The following is a 15263-nucleotide window of genomic DNA, read 5'->3' as shown; positions in this document are numbered from 1 at the left end:
TGGACAAACTGCCCGGTTTTTGAAGCTTTAGCCTCCAAAACGGCTGGAGCAGGGATTGCCCAGGATAGGGCAGAGGTAGATTAGGAGTCGGTGTAATGAGAAGCAAAGCATCTCTTTAGCTCACCCTTTGTCTTTGCCTCCATCCACCAAGCCTTGGAGGAGACGGAGAGAGATACTTCTCCGGCCAGTGGCAGCCACACGGGCATTGGCTTTATTTTTCATCATCCTCTTTTCCTCTCCTCCCTGCCGGCGTCCTCCTCTTTTCCTATCTCTATTTATTTATTTTTTTCCTTCATTTGTCTCCATCCTCGGCCGCGAATGCTGACACTTGCTCATGCCGAGGCGACCTCACGTCCTCGGATTGTCAGATCTTCTAGAAGATGGAAAAAAACAGACGCTAGCCAGCCACACACACACACACACACCAGTGTGTAACACGTGGTTAAGAGGCATAATAGGGTCAGGCCTGCATTTAATAAACAATTACCCATCTATTATAGATGAGTCCGGCTCCTAAGGCCCAGTGCTGGCCCGGGTCGAGAGAGAGAGAGAGAACAGGAGAGAGAGAAGATGAATGAATAATGCAGACAAGATGCCCATCAGAGCACCCCAACGCCGGGGCCCATGCAGCGCCAATTATCTTCCCCTGCTAATGATGATCGTCTTGATGCTCTCCCCCAACACACTCACCTCACCCCCCATGCCTAAATCCCACATCCCTGCACTTCACGACGTGTCCTGCTCCCTAACTCGCCAAAACCGTGGAAACGAGCTTTCGTGTCCGTATTTCATTTTGTCAGGCTAGCAGAGGGGTTTCCTCGTGTTAGGATGGCGGGGGCCACACTGGCCATCGCTCCTCTTCTGAATCACAAATCAATCAGGGTCCTCTCTTCGGCAGCTTCCATTCAGTGCAAGGTCACCCAGATTACACAAGGCTAAAGTGTGTGTGTGTTGGAGTGTGTGCGCATGCAGAGAGACCTGAGAGAGGGAGGGCGGGGGGGGGGGGGGGCTGTCGCTAGTTGGATTAGCATACGACTCCGACAGAGCGAGGGAATTAAAGGCAGCGCAGAGGTACGATGGCCGAGCAAAATGGTCCCCGCTCTCTCCACTGTATCTGAATAGACAGCCGAAGATACGTGAAAACAGAGAGGCGGCAAGGAAGGAGCTCTTTGGCCCCCAGGATCAGAGGCGCGGGACCTGTGGTGCTCAGGCGGACTGCTTGTTAAGTAGATAGGGCCCCAGTAGACCGCTTCAGTATGGGCTGTGGGGAAAAATACACAGCCATTTTGGCTCCCTCAGGGCCCTAGTCTGTGGTAATAATGGGATCACAGCCATGACCCTCCCAGGACACCGTACCACTATTGGATATTCTATTAGTTTCCCCTGCAGTGAGAAGAAGTCCGTGCTCAGCTACTTTTATCACTCTGAATCACATTTGTTTTACTTTTATGTGGCTTTAACAGTGACTAATCAAATTGTTGAAAGTTTCCAGGAAGGGACTTCATTAACAATTGAACAGAGTGCAGTGCTACTTATGACTACTGTAAAACCTTCTCGTATAGAAAGCCATGTATTGTGGATATCTTCTAATAATATCTAATGTACTTTATGCATGCAAGGATATTGTAAGCTATTAACATATGCACAAAAAAAAGCTCGCCCCATAATTGTTCCCTTTTTACCATTTAATCCCAGCACTGGAAGATACGGCAGAGATCACATTAACATTTACATTTCTGAATCCCCCATCTCCTTGATACAACTCCAGCTTTCAGCCTCAGCATCTCATCTGCCTTTACATAATATCAGGCTGTATTAATGCTACATACGGAGCTCTACTGTCTGTGCTGCGTCGATTTCTATTTTCCTAATGATGTGCTTTCATTTTTCCCTCCGCTATCCCCCCCACCCCCCCCCCCTGTCCTTCCCTTCACCTCCAGCCCCACAGCCCATGGTGATTTGAAACACATACAACTGTACCACCATTTTTACTGCAGCATAACACAAAGCGCGGGTTGAGACACCTTTAGTCGCCCCGGCCCCATCTGTTGCACATCTGGAAGTGGTGCGCCGCACCAATAATTGGAAGTCAATTTGTTTGAAGTTATGTATTTGGCATCTGGCTCGTTTCATAAAAACTCTGGAAATCGCATTAATTTTATAGCATCTCGAGAAGGCCCGGCCACGTTTTTTTTTTTTCTTCTTCTTTTTCTTCATCTCTAGTGTTCCATCGTTAATGCACGTGGGGCCTTGCTAGTCTAGTGACATGGGAGTTTGTCGAGCACTGTTTAGGGTGTGGTCCTTAATAAAAGCAGCATGGAGGCTAATGCCCTTAAGAATTACGGGAGGAATTACTGGAGTGCACTGGAGAGACGATATTGATTGCTTGAGTTCCTAATCATTAAATGTAACGGTCAAATCTTGGCCCAGTTTTATCATTTCAACTTTGACCATAACTTCAGATCATTTCTCATATTTTTCCTGAAGGGGAAAAACTCCACCAGGGCCTAGTTTGCCGCATTTCCAGGAGACGGGCTGACTGATTGAGAAGCAGCATGGTGTTGTTTGTCACACAGCTCTGAATCATGGCTGAAAATAGATATGACACTTGATGTTTGGTGCCTCACTGCCGGCTGTCATATTGTTACTCAAATTTCACCTAATTTGTGCACAAGTCTTGTCACAGTCCAGATCCTGATGAGGGCTTTTAGGTGGTTATTTTTTTTCTCCCCCTTAGCTTCCTCGTGTGTGTAGCAACGAGGTGCAACGAGATACACACCTGTGCGTGTGTGTGTTGTATGTATATCTGCGTGCGTATGTGTGTGTGTGTGCGTGTGCACATTTGTGTTTGCACACAAGCACATTTGATTAGGCTTGTTTGTGTGTGTGTGAGTGTGTGCGGCCCTGTGTGTGTGTGTGTGTGTTTGCTGTGCTCCAAAGTGAGTCACCTTAGCTGGAGGTGATTAAGAGTTGCCAATGGCAGGCCCGACAGGTGAGTGCATTGTAGCACGCTGGCAGCTGTGGCATCTGCACAGGTGACAGCTTCTCCTGCTCAGTGGTGGTGTCAGTGTTGGTGGGTGGCAGGAGGTCTGACAACGTTGTTTTGGTGACAGAACGACTGCGCTGTGAGGTTCACGACATCACTTGCCTTCTTTAGATTTGTCAGTTTATACTGGGAAGTATAGGGACTACCGTGGACTTTAGCATATACTGCCAAGGCACTATTCCATATGTGAAATATAGTTATACTCTTTTTATTTTACTTGATTGGCTTTTTATTTTAAAAGATAATGCACAACAACTGTTCTCTGTTTTACCATATCTCCTGTTTTGGGTTTCTTTTTTATGAACACACTGCACAGTGTGACGAAAACACACAGCCCACTGCTGCCACCTGCTGTTTGAAATATGACGCAGCAGCAGCCCTCTGACACTGGAAGTGAGGTCATTCTTTCAGGGAGACCATTTTTTTTTTGCCGCACATGCATATGCAACACAAAGAGGAATGGAAAGATTATTTTACAAGGTGTGCGTTTTCTTGGCACGTGTTGCAACCAGCTAGAAAGCAATCTGTTTCCCACGAAGGAGATTCGGTAAAGAGCAGAGGACGCGAGAGAGGGATGGGAGATTTGTTTTACATTTTCAAATGTATGTTCGCCTCTCAAACACATGCAGCTAATGCCTCGAACTTAACATCGTTATGGGACACCTGCGCGCTGTTTCCTCAGCCCACTCCCCCACATCAGTTCCTGTGAGTTTCCAAACCGTGGGTTGATGAACTGTGATGTTCCAAATAAAAAGTCGCTTGTTCTGATGTCACCGTTGCCTCATCCGACCACATTTCCTTTTGAAGCGTGTGCATGACTGGCCTTGAACTTTGTCCATAATAGTCTTTGATATGGAGAGAAATAAATGAGTTGGGAGGTTTAGTCTGACTTTGTTTTTCAGAGCATGCTTTGTCTCCTGTGGTAAGCATCAAAAGAGTGTTATGTGAATGTGTATATAGGTATTACTGTCAATAACTTCATTCATTTGTGTTTTCTGACTTTGGCTTTCATCAATTCCTGCGCTAGACCAATTGGATGTGTGTATTTTTCTCAAGTTTTGTAATCCGAGAAAGGAGAAGAAGAAAAGAATCACTGAAAATGTAAATCAAGTCTTTTGAAATTTCAGTCATGCCGACGCTTTCTTAGATACTCCTCGTGGAAATCTATATTTACCTTCCATAACTGCTTTGGCCAATTACCCGTAAACATCGCTCACCACTTTGTAGTTGGAGTGACTGTGCTCCATCATGATTGATTGGTTCAGTCTGATTTTGCGGCTAAAGAGATGCGAGCGAGGAACGTTTCGATTTCATTATGGAAAAACACGCGCTAATAACACTCTAAAACATTAATTCAGGGAGGCTTTGATGAGAAATCCATTTGGGAACCTTGGCGTGTGTTTTTTGTTTTTTTAGATGGGTCTGTTTGTTGTATTATTAATGCATAATAACAAGATTATACAACTACATGTTGCTGAATGATTTTTTAACACAAAACCGTGTACGATTCGTGCTTCTAATGAGGCCAAAGTGTTTTGATCAGCGTGTCGCAAACAAACTTTGTTCAGCAAACTTTATTAATGATACGGCTTGTGATCATATTCAGTATGAAAGGACACAACGCTGCTTACCTCAGAGGAAACTTTCTTAGCTCTCAGCTAACCGCTCTCACAGCAGCTCTTTATTCCTCCACGTTATTCATCCTCAAGGGCTCATCAGCTCACAGTAGGCTCATCAGAATTATTACTCCTCCTCTACTTGCCTTTATTGTCCAATTTTCCCTCCTTCTCTCCTCCTTTCTGCCACTCGTTGCCAATCAGCCACCTTGTAAGCCGGCCCTTCACCTTCCAGTTTGAAACTTTTCATGCTTCGGTCACTCTCTTAGTCACTTCATATCATGTTTCTGTCATCACGCCCCTGATGTGTTGCGCTACTTGTACACTCGACGATCGAGCGGAGTGAGAGATTGTGTATGAGAATGTTGATCGTTTGTACAAAATGATGATACAAGATAGTGGCTAACATAAGTCTTCCATTGAAACTTTGCCGTTTTGAATTGCACAGATTATAATTACTTCTCTGTCGGAGTTCATAGCCTTTAGAAATATATATATATATATATATATATATATATAATATATCTGTATATATTGTGGTTAAAGTTTTTCTTGTATTTCTTATTTCGGTTGAAATGCAGACGTCGAGTAAATTATGTTGTCTGTGAGACCACAACAAGAAGCCAAAATCCCATTTACCAAAAAAGGGGTTTATTATATATTTTTTACCACCCCTATACTAAGAATAAAAAAGGTAACATGTTAGATAATAATATATATATTTTTCAGGAAAACATGGATTAAAACATATATAAATACAAAAGCAATTATTTGACAGAAACACTTAAAAGACACAGACAAGACCAAAGACATGTTAGGCATTGCGGTGAGTACATCGGCCCCATGTTGATACCTTTTTTTTTTTTAGGACAAAACTTGGAGTTTGAGTAAGGCACATTGCTGTTTACAGTCCTTCTTTAAAAGGAGCAGTATTTTCATTTCATTCACGGACCGTTCTGCCTGGATTTCAGTGATTATTCTGCACATGTTACAGTATACAACTACCACAGTGTTTACCAAAAAAACAGGAGACGCAGTCATTTATATTTTGTACTCAAAGGCTTATAAATGTCTCCCTTTTTCTTGTGAGTCTGTTCCGGCTCTGTCCGGGAGGCAGAGAAACATATTCATTGTCTATTGTGAAGTAAAAAAAAAAGAGCAGGTGCAGGAGCAGCAGGTCCATGAGCTGTTTTTTGGTCCCGCTGAGCTTTGAAGAATGCAAGCTTCTGGGCCAATCGAGCTCGAACACCCACCTGATCAACAAGAATGACACACTTTATTGTACAGGTGGCACTTTGAAAGGCACTGCCAGGTGTGTTAGCTGTCACTTAAATTACTTGCAACCCTTTGAGTGGAGCCATCAGTCAGTCTTTTAGAGGCCGACGCCCACTGGGCATCCCAACAGTGTTGTCATCAGAAGATAACAAGAGTTTGTCATGAAAAGGGGGCACCCTTATAGGTCGTCACCCTCTGCAGAGCTGAAGCTGCTCCTGCGGCTGCTGTCCTTGGACGCGGCCTCGGGCGAGCCAGCCGAGAGGAGCGGGTCGGTGCCGAACGGCGAGAGCGGGTCATCCATGAGGATCTCGTCCAGCCGTTGGTCCTCCTTGAGCGTAGCGCTGAAGAAGTCTGTGAAGTGGGACAGCGGGTCAGAGAACGTGGTGCAGCCGTCGGCACCGGGGATGTGATCCTGCGGCCCGGCAGCAGCAGCGGGGAGGGACGACGGCACGCCGGCTATCCTCTGGAGGTAATCGTCGTTGGGGTCCTCCTGGTAGAGGGGCGGCTGCTGGGGTTGCTGGGCCTGGGGAGACGACTGGTGCTGCTGTTTGAGGAGGTGGGAGGATAGTTCAACTGTCCCCAAGGCTGATGCCATGTGTGGGAGGCCATGTGCTCGTGCCTGGATCTCAAGCTCCTGGAAAAGACAGAAAAAGTAATCATGAGTTCAAATCTCCACGCTCATTGCATGTTCGTCTAGATAAGATCTGAATAATTACCAAAAATATGTAATGCAGATTTGCCATGACAATATTGGGAGGAGTAGCACCACACCTCATCTCCTCCACATACTGAGGTTGTGGTAGGCCGCACTTTGGGAGTTTGGATGTTGACGCACATTCTTCTCCCACACACACTCGAATCACAGTACATGATCAACACTATAGTCACGTATCAGCGTCATCACAAAGGGCAGTTTGACCTAACTGTCCTCTTAACGTCAGTGATGGTCAGTATTTCCTGTATCGTTATCTCATCTTTTGAAGAGGATTACGGATTTTGTGTTCCTCCCGTCATTGACGTAAACTCAGATGAGCCACAATCTGTCTACGTGCTTCCCTCTCTTAAGCGTCTCTTTTATTAGTGCTCATCTATAATAAACACTGAGCTCCCAGAGATAGGACATCGGCGAGTTGATTGGCCAACACAGTTATCTCATATTTATTCGACGGAGCACTGGTTTAGTGTTGCATGAGTTGACATCTAAAGCTGTGTAGTTGTCATAATATGCCAAATTAAAATAGTTTATAAGCAAGCCTGTAAACATCCAGTTGTAGTTCAAAAAACGTTCAACTCTGTCGTCCAGCAAATAATACCGAATGTAAGTGATTAAATCAGTTTTATAATCTTGATTTTAGGACTCAATCAGCATTGTTGGTGCTAACATATTGAGACCGTTGTATTTTATTACCTGGATCCTCAGCAGAAGTCTCCTGTTTGCTTGCTCCAGCTTTTTCTGATGGCTCTCCAGCTCCCGAGCATGCTGCTGCTCCTTCTGCAGCCACTTTATGTACTCCACCGAGGCCTTCAGGATCGTGCCTTTGTTCCAGCGCATGTCCCTGCAGAAAGGAGAAATGTAAAAGATAACCTTTTACACAGAAACCCCCTGATGTTGGCAGAATATCCTCCGTAATAATAATGATAAAGAAACAGGGGGAAAAGTTTTAAAAAGGTTTTTTTCCTCCCTTTTTTATGATATGAATAGGAAATGGTGATTTACATGGTGCAATTATTCATCCTTGGACATTACATGGGGACACTGAATGGGAATTTTAATAGAATAGTTAAGTAGCTGTGCGGAAAGTCCATTCTCGTACCTCCTTGTTCGGTAAAATTAATCCTCGAGTAAAAATAGGTGAGGGGAAAATGAGCTAAGTAGGGAGACGGAGGAGAAAATGGAGCATTGGACTTGAGGTGCTGGAGTGCAAGTCATTCTTCTGCAGATATTATTGCTTTTTTTTTTTTTTTAAGAAGGAAAGGGGAGCTGAAGTAAAATTGTCCTCTTCCACACGGGTGAGACGTTGGTCTGATCGGCGCTAATAATCTCTTTTATCTCCTGTTAATGGCACAATGACAACGGCAACCTTCCATTTAAATTTGAAGCAAAGTTCAATTGCGAAAGACGGCCGGTGGATTTTCAATTCAGCTCCGCGCTCCATCTCTGTGTTCCAATTGTGCTTCAAACTTTGATTCAAATGGTGTGGCCTGCTTCTTTGCATTTGACCCTTTCCTCATCATTCATGCTTTGAGCTGAACTGCTGGGACCCAGCGAGAGGATGTACAGCTCTTGGAGCGTCGACGACAATGGAAGTTCAAGTGCACCCTTGAAATATGACTGAAATGTGCTTGAGTACTCATTTGAATTCAATGAACAACGTTCAGAGTGTCTTTGTGCTGAGAATGTAATATGCTTCCGCGCCAGACAAGGTCTGGCGGTTGTTTCAGTGACATAAAGTGAAGAGAAGCAGGGGTATTGTTTCAATAAATACATTCATATCTTGCAACTTACGGGTCATTCGACTTTGGTATGAGCGTCCCCAGCTCCTTAATCCTGTAGTTGATGTTGTATCTTCGCCTCCTTTCAACTATGCAAGCAGAACAAAAAACAAAAGATCAAGCGACGATTAGGACGCCGTCAGCTGCTGTGCTAAAGGCTAGCCCATAACTCCATGAAAATCATTTTCAGATGAGGAACTGTGAGGGAGTTTGAAAGGCAGCAGGGAGACACTTACTCTGATTATGGTTGTCTTTTTTCTGTCTCTCTTTGGCCATCACTCTTGTGTCATGCACTGTGAAAAATAGTTAATCACAGAGGGGAGCAAATCGATTAGCAACGCACACTGATTTAGAAAACGAAAGGCAACGAACGCAAAGACGCCACAAAAGGTCCAGTCAGGAGACGCACAATCAGTTGTTTTGAGGGAGTTTCAGTGCCGGGATCAGCCAGAATGTGGAGCTTCCGTGCACACCACAGACACAAGCGTGACCTCCTTCCACACACACGCACGCACGCGCGCACGCACACTGAATGAGCCCAATTTATCCCCTCTGCCATGTGTGAAGCCCATTGTGGACGGGAAAAAAACGGGTATCACTTTTAAACTCCCGTAATTAAGAGAGTTTAGCAAATTCACTAATCTGTCCTGGAGGAGGAGGAAAATGCCAGAGCATCCATATTTGTATTCACATTCTTCCAAATTATGTAATTGGGGACCTGAGATTGGATTTCCCAATTTGTCTCTGTTGATTCAATCAAGACAATTTAAACTCTGTGTAACAGCCCATTGTCCTCTCTACCCGCACACAAATGAAACGAATGGCAATTTACTTGTTTGCCTGTTGAGAGTGAAGGGGTTCTTTGGGCATCCTTTCTATTTCCTAAATCAATTAAGCGTCTTCGCTTGATGCAAGACATTAATAAGAAATGTCTTAAAGGGACCTTTGTTTTTTTTTGTTTTTTTGCACTGTGACAAAAAGTCTCCACGTTTGTACGGCCTATTAACGGAACCAGTGATAAGCAGCAGTCACTGGTGTCCCAAATAGTCTTGGAAATGTGTCTATATTTTGCCTGGCACACTTAATTGGACTCGATTTAAGCAGAAACAGACACGTTGCCTTTTTTAGACTTTTTTTCTGCTCTTTGTAGCGCCCACCCAGAGCTTGAATGTAGAATAAAATATGCCTTTTTTTAAATTCAGCGAAATCCAACAGCCACAATTATGTTTTTAACTTTTACAGCAACTTTTGAGCATGTGATTATTCAGGTTAGTTATTTGATCAGTGCTATGGTATGAGTTCATACTTGTGTGTTCCCTTTTTACAGTGAGCTTTGTGGGGTTAGATGTGGGACTCATTCCACCATTAGGGGCGTTCATACCTTGTTCACCCCCATAGATATCCAGCATGCTGCCACTGAGGGACACCTAGGAGGGACAGAGAGGAGGGGAGGTCGAGACAGAGAAATTGTCAGTCACAGGGGAAGCATGCATGCAAAGCCATTTGCATTTACTTTACCAAAAGCCACAACACAAATAGTTGTTTTTAACTGCTGTGTGGCTTTCTATTTATCATTGACGAACATGACTAGAGGCGAGTGGAGTGATCAGAGCCTTGCAGAGAAGGTTGTCAGCCCCCCCCCCCCACCCCAGGCCTCTGGCTTTGGACCTCCCAGTAGGGAGTTGTAGTCTCCACATGTGTCCTCAGCAGGACCGTGCAAACCCAGTGCTGCACTCGTGAAGTGCAGCCATGTTCAGGTTCCCTGCTCATTTCACAAAGAGTAAAAACATCCAAACAAAAACTTAACCGTTGCTGAAACCAGGTCAATGAAGGGTCGTCCTCCAGCCCTACTGCATCTAAGCCTAACCTCCGACCCAGGCTTGCAGCCTTCTGAGGTTTGGTTTGTCCAGACGTTGTGCCTTGATCTGCAAGCACGACCATTTTCAAAACCCCTCCACTTGAAAGTGCTCCTAACACAGAGATGTGCTCTGTGTTGGAAATAGCATCCCATTAGATGCAAAGGCTAGCTGGGTCAACCGCTTGAACAGAGGCAAAACTGTTTTCCTACGGCTCTCCTCTCGTCTGGGAAAGCGTGCATCAGTTCCGCGATAACGACGTCTTTTCACGGACTGGGGAGATGTCAAGATATGGCGTGCGGACACACATGTGTGTCTAATTCGCATTTGTGTGTTTACGTGATAAGGCTGCATGTCAAAGTCAAGAGATGGGAAGGAATGGAAAGTGAGAGAAGAAACAAAACAGAAGAAACTGCAGACATTTCAGATATCTGCAGTTGGTTTAGTTTGCATGTGCGGTTTTTTTTCCCATTATCTCAACAAGATGGGAGAAGAGGAGGAGGAGGAGGGGACAGAAGTACTTATCAAAATGAAAGATTGCAACAATTCCCCTTCTACTCCTATTGTAATCACTTCAGTCCCTCTCCCGTCCGTGTTCCTGGATGTGTTGACATGGCGAAACGACGTGATGCATCGTACTGTATGACTAATTAGGATGAATTGATCCATTTAAGCATGGTATCATTTCTGAACAAGCCCATGGGGAGTGTATGCATTAGCCCAATCCAATGGCTCAGTAACTCTCCAACAAAATCTTCTCCTCGCTCCTCATTTGAAACCCACTGGCTCTCCCATTCCTCCTCCCCCTCCCCCCCCCGTGCCTTATCTCCCCCCCCCCCCCCTTCATTCCTTCTCTGTCACAGTATCTGTTGTGTTTTGCTGCCTGCCACTTTATCTGTGTGTGATTCTTTGTCTCCCAGTCTTGCTTTCTCTGTGTTTAAGGAGTTAGGCCAGATTCCCAGTGCTCCCATCCCACAAACTATCCCTGTATTTGGCTCAGGTGTTGCTATGTTCTCCGGCCGAATGGACCCCTTGTCCCACACTTTTGCCCAGAGTTTTTAAATTCCTTCTTGGCCATGAATTCTACTGATAGTGCTTGTCTGTGGTGCCACTTCTAGATGGTTGTCTTCCCAATAGTGGACTTTTGTCAGTTTCGACAGTTACTATAAATTGTATTGTGTCAGTAAGACACCTCTGTCCACAAACATCCTCCTTTTCTTCTTGAGTAATGTGAGAAATGTTGCTAAGCCCCAATGAACTTTCACTCATCTCCAGACTTAAGCTGACCCCAAACTGAGATAGGTCCCTTTCTTCCCAAGCAAGTCAAGCATGCGCCTAAATATTTAGGTGGACTGACCTCACTTTCAAGTCCCCGTTTAACTTAAAAGACAGAAGTCATTCGTCAAGGAACTTCACTTTACATAAACCTAACTGCAATAACGTGAACAGTTTAACAAATTAAGGAGTGTGCAAAAATGAATACAAAAGACCTTCAAACTGCTGAGACACACATTTTAAACAGTGTTACGATGTAGCTGTTAATACTTACATTGTTTTGCATTAAGAGGTTCGGCTCCATGCAATCCAAGCCTCCATCGTTGAATCCGGATTCCAGACTGATTAGGTCATCAATAACTTCATCCATTGGGAACTAAAAGAAAACAGTCATTTCAGTGTACTCGTGCCAGACGGATTATGTTTGAACCGGAAAATATCAACACTGTCTAAGTCTGATCTTTTTAAAATCTCAACTTTCAAACCAAAAATAGACATTCGGAAAAGGGAGGGAATTTCAGGAGACTAATCCAATAACTTACAAGTTCTCCAACGCATTGTCGAAGGGAAAAAAACATGGCGGGAAAAACATGCATCTGTTATCAAACTAGTTTCCTCCTTTGAAATGGTTCTCTCATCAGAGACTGCATGTCTGAAGTTATTGAGGAACACATCAGAGAGAGGGGGAGATCAATAATGGCGTCACTTTGGTGAGGTGATTAGTTAGAACGCTCTCAAAACCCCAATCCACATTGACATTTTACAGGTAGAGTCTTTCAAACGAAGAGTCAGCCATCATTAATCTCTCTAAATGACAGAATTAAGAGGGACTAAGACAAGCTCATACTTTTGACAGGAAGATGGAGCGTTGACAGGAAAACGTGTCAAGAATGTTGCGAAATCTACAATAATCATGACTTTGTCCGTACTGTATGAGAACCAGTCTGTGGTTCCAAGTCGTTGTTGCATTTTCATTCTTCCAGTCACTGCTCGGCCCATTTTTGAGTTTTCTCAATTTCAGTTCCATATATTCAGCAACATCATAATTCACGGTTTCTTATGTCCATAAGTCCACTCACCTCGCTGTCGTGATTGGCCATACTGAGCAGGGTAACGGGGCTGTTGGGGTTGCTGCCGTCACTGAGCGAGGGCATGTGTCCGTTCCTCATGATCGACGCGGTGGCGAGTGGCTGGCCAGGGGCGTGTGGATGCAGAACGGCGTGGCCCTGCCCGGCCGACGAGGCCAGCTTGGAGCCCAGGGTCAGGTACTGCTTGACCTGCTGATTCTGGGTCTGATGGAGGTGGAACTTGGAGTTCTCCAGGTGGCTTTGTACCTGCAGCAAAAACAAACACCGTTCAGTTCGTTGACTGAATACAAAATCAGTTCATCGCGCATCGCTTCTCACGCCACTGAAACAGCGCTGACTAAGAATACATGCACAAGAGGTGGTCACTCTTGTGCTGTCACTCTCACTTATGCAGGGAAAATAACGGACGTGTAGCAGTACTGCAGAACTTAAGTTAACACTCGCACAAAAGCAAGTCAGGTTTGACATGTGTAGCCAGTGTCTTTATGAGAAGTATGACTAATTCTTAAGGCCCGTTGTCAGTAAAGTCATATTCTGAACATATACCAGCAGTTTCTGACTGAAAAATATGGTCAATTAAAAAAGCTTGCCCGAGAATCGAAACATAAGTTGACAAACAACAAATAATATTAATCTGCAGTAGTACGTATACAGTCAGCAGTCAAAATTACGAATACAAGGCTTACAAATACGCTGCATTACAAAACATGCTTGACTGTTCAACAAAACACTTTTACCAAGTAATGTTCTACATTTTGTTGTCCTTACATTTGAAGCTCTGGTTGCGTCCCGCATTGTGTAGTAACTGCAGCCAGTTAAGTGTGGCATTCTCAGAGAAGCAGATAAGTCTTCAGATTGGCTTGTTTTGTTGTGGCAGCAAATCAACTTTAAGGATCCAAATCTGTAGCTGCTATCCTGTTGAGCTGCTGACTCCTCAGCGAGTGTCTGTACTTCCCAGTCCCCTGCCGAAGTCTTATAAAGGGCCCTAAGTGAACTAATTAGGCACAGAGCTGGGGGTAAGCCTTTATGTTGCGTAGCATGATAATCACTTCAAACACTGGACTGTCAGATCACCCAGGGTTTGATCACTGCAGGATATCTGCCTTTAGCGTCTGTCACTAATTCATGCGGACCGCCCCTTTTCTGTCTGCCTGGCCAATCGCTGATCAGCTTGCAACGTCCTCTACAGCCTGCTCCAGGGGTTGTGGCAGCACAATTGACCCTTGTTCCCCAATGGAGGTTTTAAATAACTCTGATGCCATTTTAAGTCTTTTCATTCATTCACTGGTTTCAAAGCAGACAGTTAGGTATTATCACTTTCCCCAAACAATAACTGTAATAACGCTATTTTGAGGTCTTTATTACTGTATTTCAGGGGTATTTTCAGAGCAAACATCACCTAAAAACATCCAGTTTACTTTTTTGATCTGGAGCTTACAAAGAAGCTCACTGTTGTTACTTGCTCTATTAGTTCATGTCCTTTTTGTGTACTTAATACATGCATTATTTGCAGTGGTATTATTATTATATTAGCCGTGTGAGTTATACGTACAGTACATGCACATCCTGTCTGTCTCTTTTACCTAGATTGTTTTTTAACTCTAAATATATTATATTAACTGGCCAAAATAGTGTGCTCTATGCTTGCCTGAACTTTTTCTTTATAACTACATGGCTACTATTTTCCAGGACTGACCTCAGCTATTCAATTAGAAGTAGTAAAAAGTAAGACAAGCAACAATGCTTGGGTCTTACAGATTTACTGTAGTAGACTATGCAACATGACTTTAATTAATTCATTGAATTAATGTGTAACTGAATGGTAAAAGGTCATATGATATTAAAGAAGAACTTTTCATTATCTTAACCATCTCTTCTCCCATATTAGTAATGTCACCTTTAATGGACATTAACATACCCCCCAAGAACAAGTTTCATTTATCAAGTAATATCACAGATAATCAAAGCGTTGCACCTCTATAGTAACTGGACAGTAGGGTTTAGCTTAAATGCTAAGCTACAGTATCAGTATAACAAGTGGAGAAGAGTCATAAAGTCAGCTAACTCACTCAGTGATGTCTATTGCAGCTTTAGGTTTGCTGCAATTACCATAACATAAGCCACCATTAGCTGCGGGTCACATCGGATCAAATAAGGCTGCAACAACAAAACCCCCGAGTGAATTCATTGGCGCAACTGCATTTATTGCTTGTATTGTATCTTTTCATTTTGAAGAGGAGAGACGTGTCAGTTTCGTACTCCCTAGCAAGTGGCCGGTTGTGTGTTTGTCTGGGTTGCATGTCAGCACTTCTGAACCATGGGGACTTTCAGCTATAGCAACTTTGGATCTGTAATGCAACTCAGCAGTAAGTTCTCCTCGTCAGCCAGCCTAGCCACCCTTATTCACCCCTCATCCGCCGAACTAAGAACAGGCTCACAATACACAACTTGTCGGTAGTGACTGAGAGCTCTTATCTGACTCCTCCAGAGGCCAAACAAGATGCCAGTTGTTAGCCAATCAACATTTTCTTTCCACTACGGATAGCAGGAGAGATACCAGGACTGCCGCACACCACATCTGCTTTGTGTGACTGCTTTTTTGTCCTGGTTTCAC

At 44.1% G+C, this 15263-nt stretch overlaps 1 protein-coding gene across 3 annotated transcripts in view; it reads right to left on the bottom strand.

The window, feature by feature from the left end:
* Positions 1-5402: 5402 nt before the first annotated feature.
* Positions 5403-15263, bottom strand: part of tfec (transcription factor EC) — a gene marked incomplete at its 5' end in the record, with an annotated part of 29882 nt that continues 20021 nt past the window's right edge. Inside the window, 8 exons of one of the 3 annotated variants that reach the window (XM_079294996.1) lie at positions 5403-6571; positions 7346-7493; positions 8444-8519; positions 8667-8723; positions 9737-9857; positions 11836-11937; positions 12641-12895; positions 13418-13477. In XM_079294996.1, coding sequence (XP_079151122.1) covers positions 6116-6571; positions 7346-7493; positions 8444-8519; positions 8667-8723; positions 9737-9857; positions 11836-11937; positions 12641-12895; positions 13418-13477 — 1275 coding nt within the window. In that variant the 3' untranslated portion in view covers positions 5403-6115. Of the gene's footprint in view, positions 6572-7345; positions 7494-8443; positions 8520-8666; positions 8724-9736; positions 9858-11835; positions 11938-12640; positions 12896-13417; positions 13478-15263 lie in introns of those variants that run through there. The other 2 variants (XM_079294997.1, XM_079294995.1) reach the window with 2 other exon arrangements.

This window comes from Melanostigma gelatinosum (genome assembly GCF_949748355.1).
Source record: "Melanostigma gelatinosum genome assembly, chromosome: 22".
NCBI lineage: Eukaryota > Metazoa > Chordata > Actinopteri > Perciformes > Zoarcidae > Melanostigma > Melanostigma gelatinosum.
Note: the sequence above shows the minus strand (reverse complement) of the source record. Positions and strands in the feature narration are given on the sequence as shown.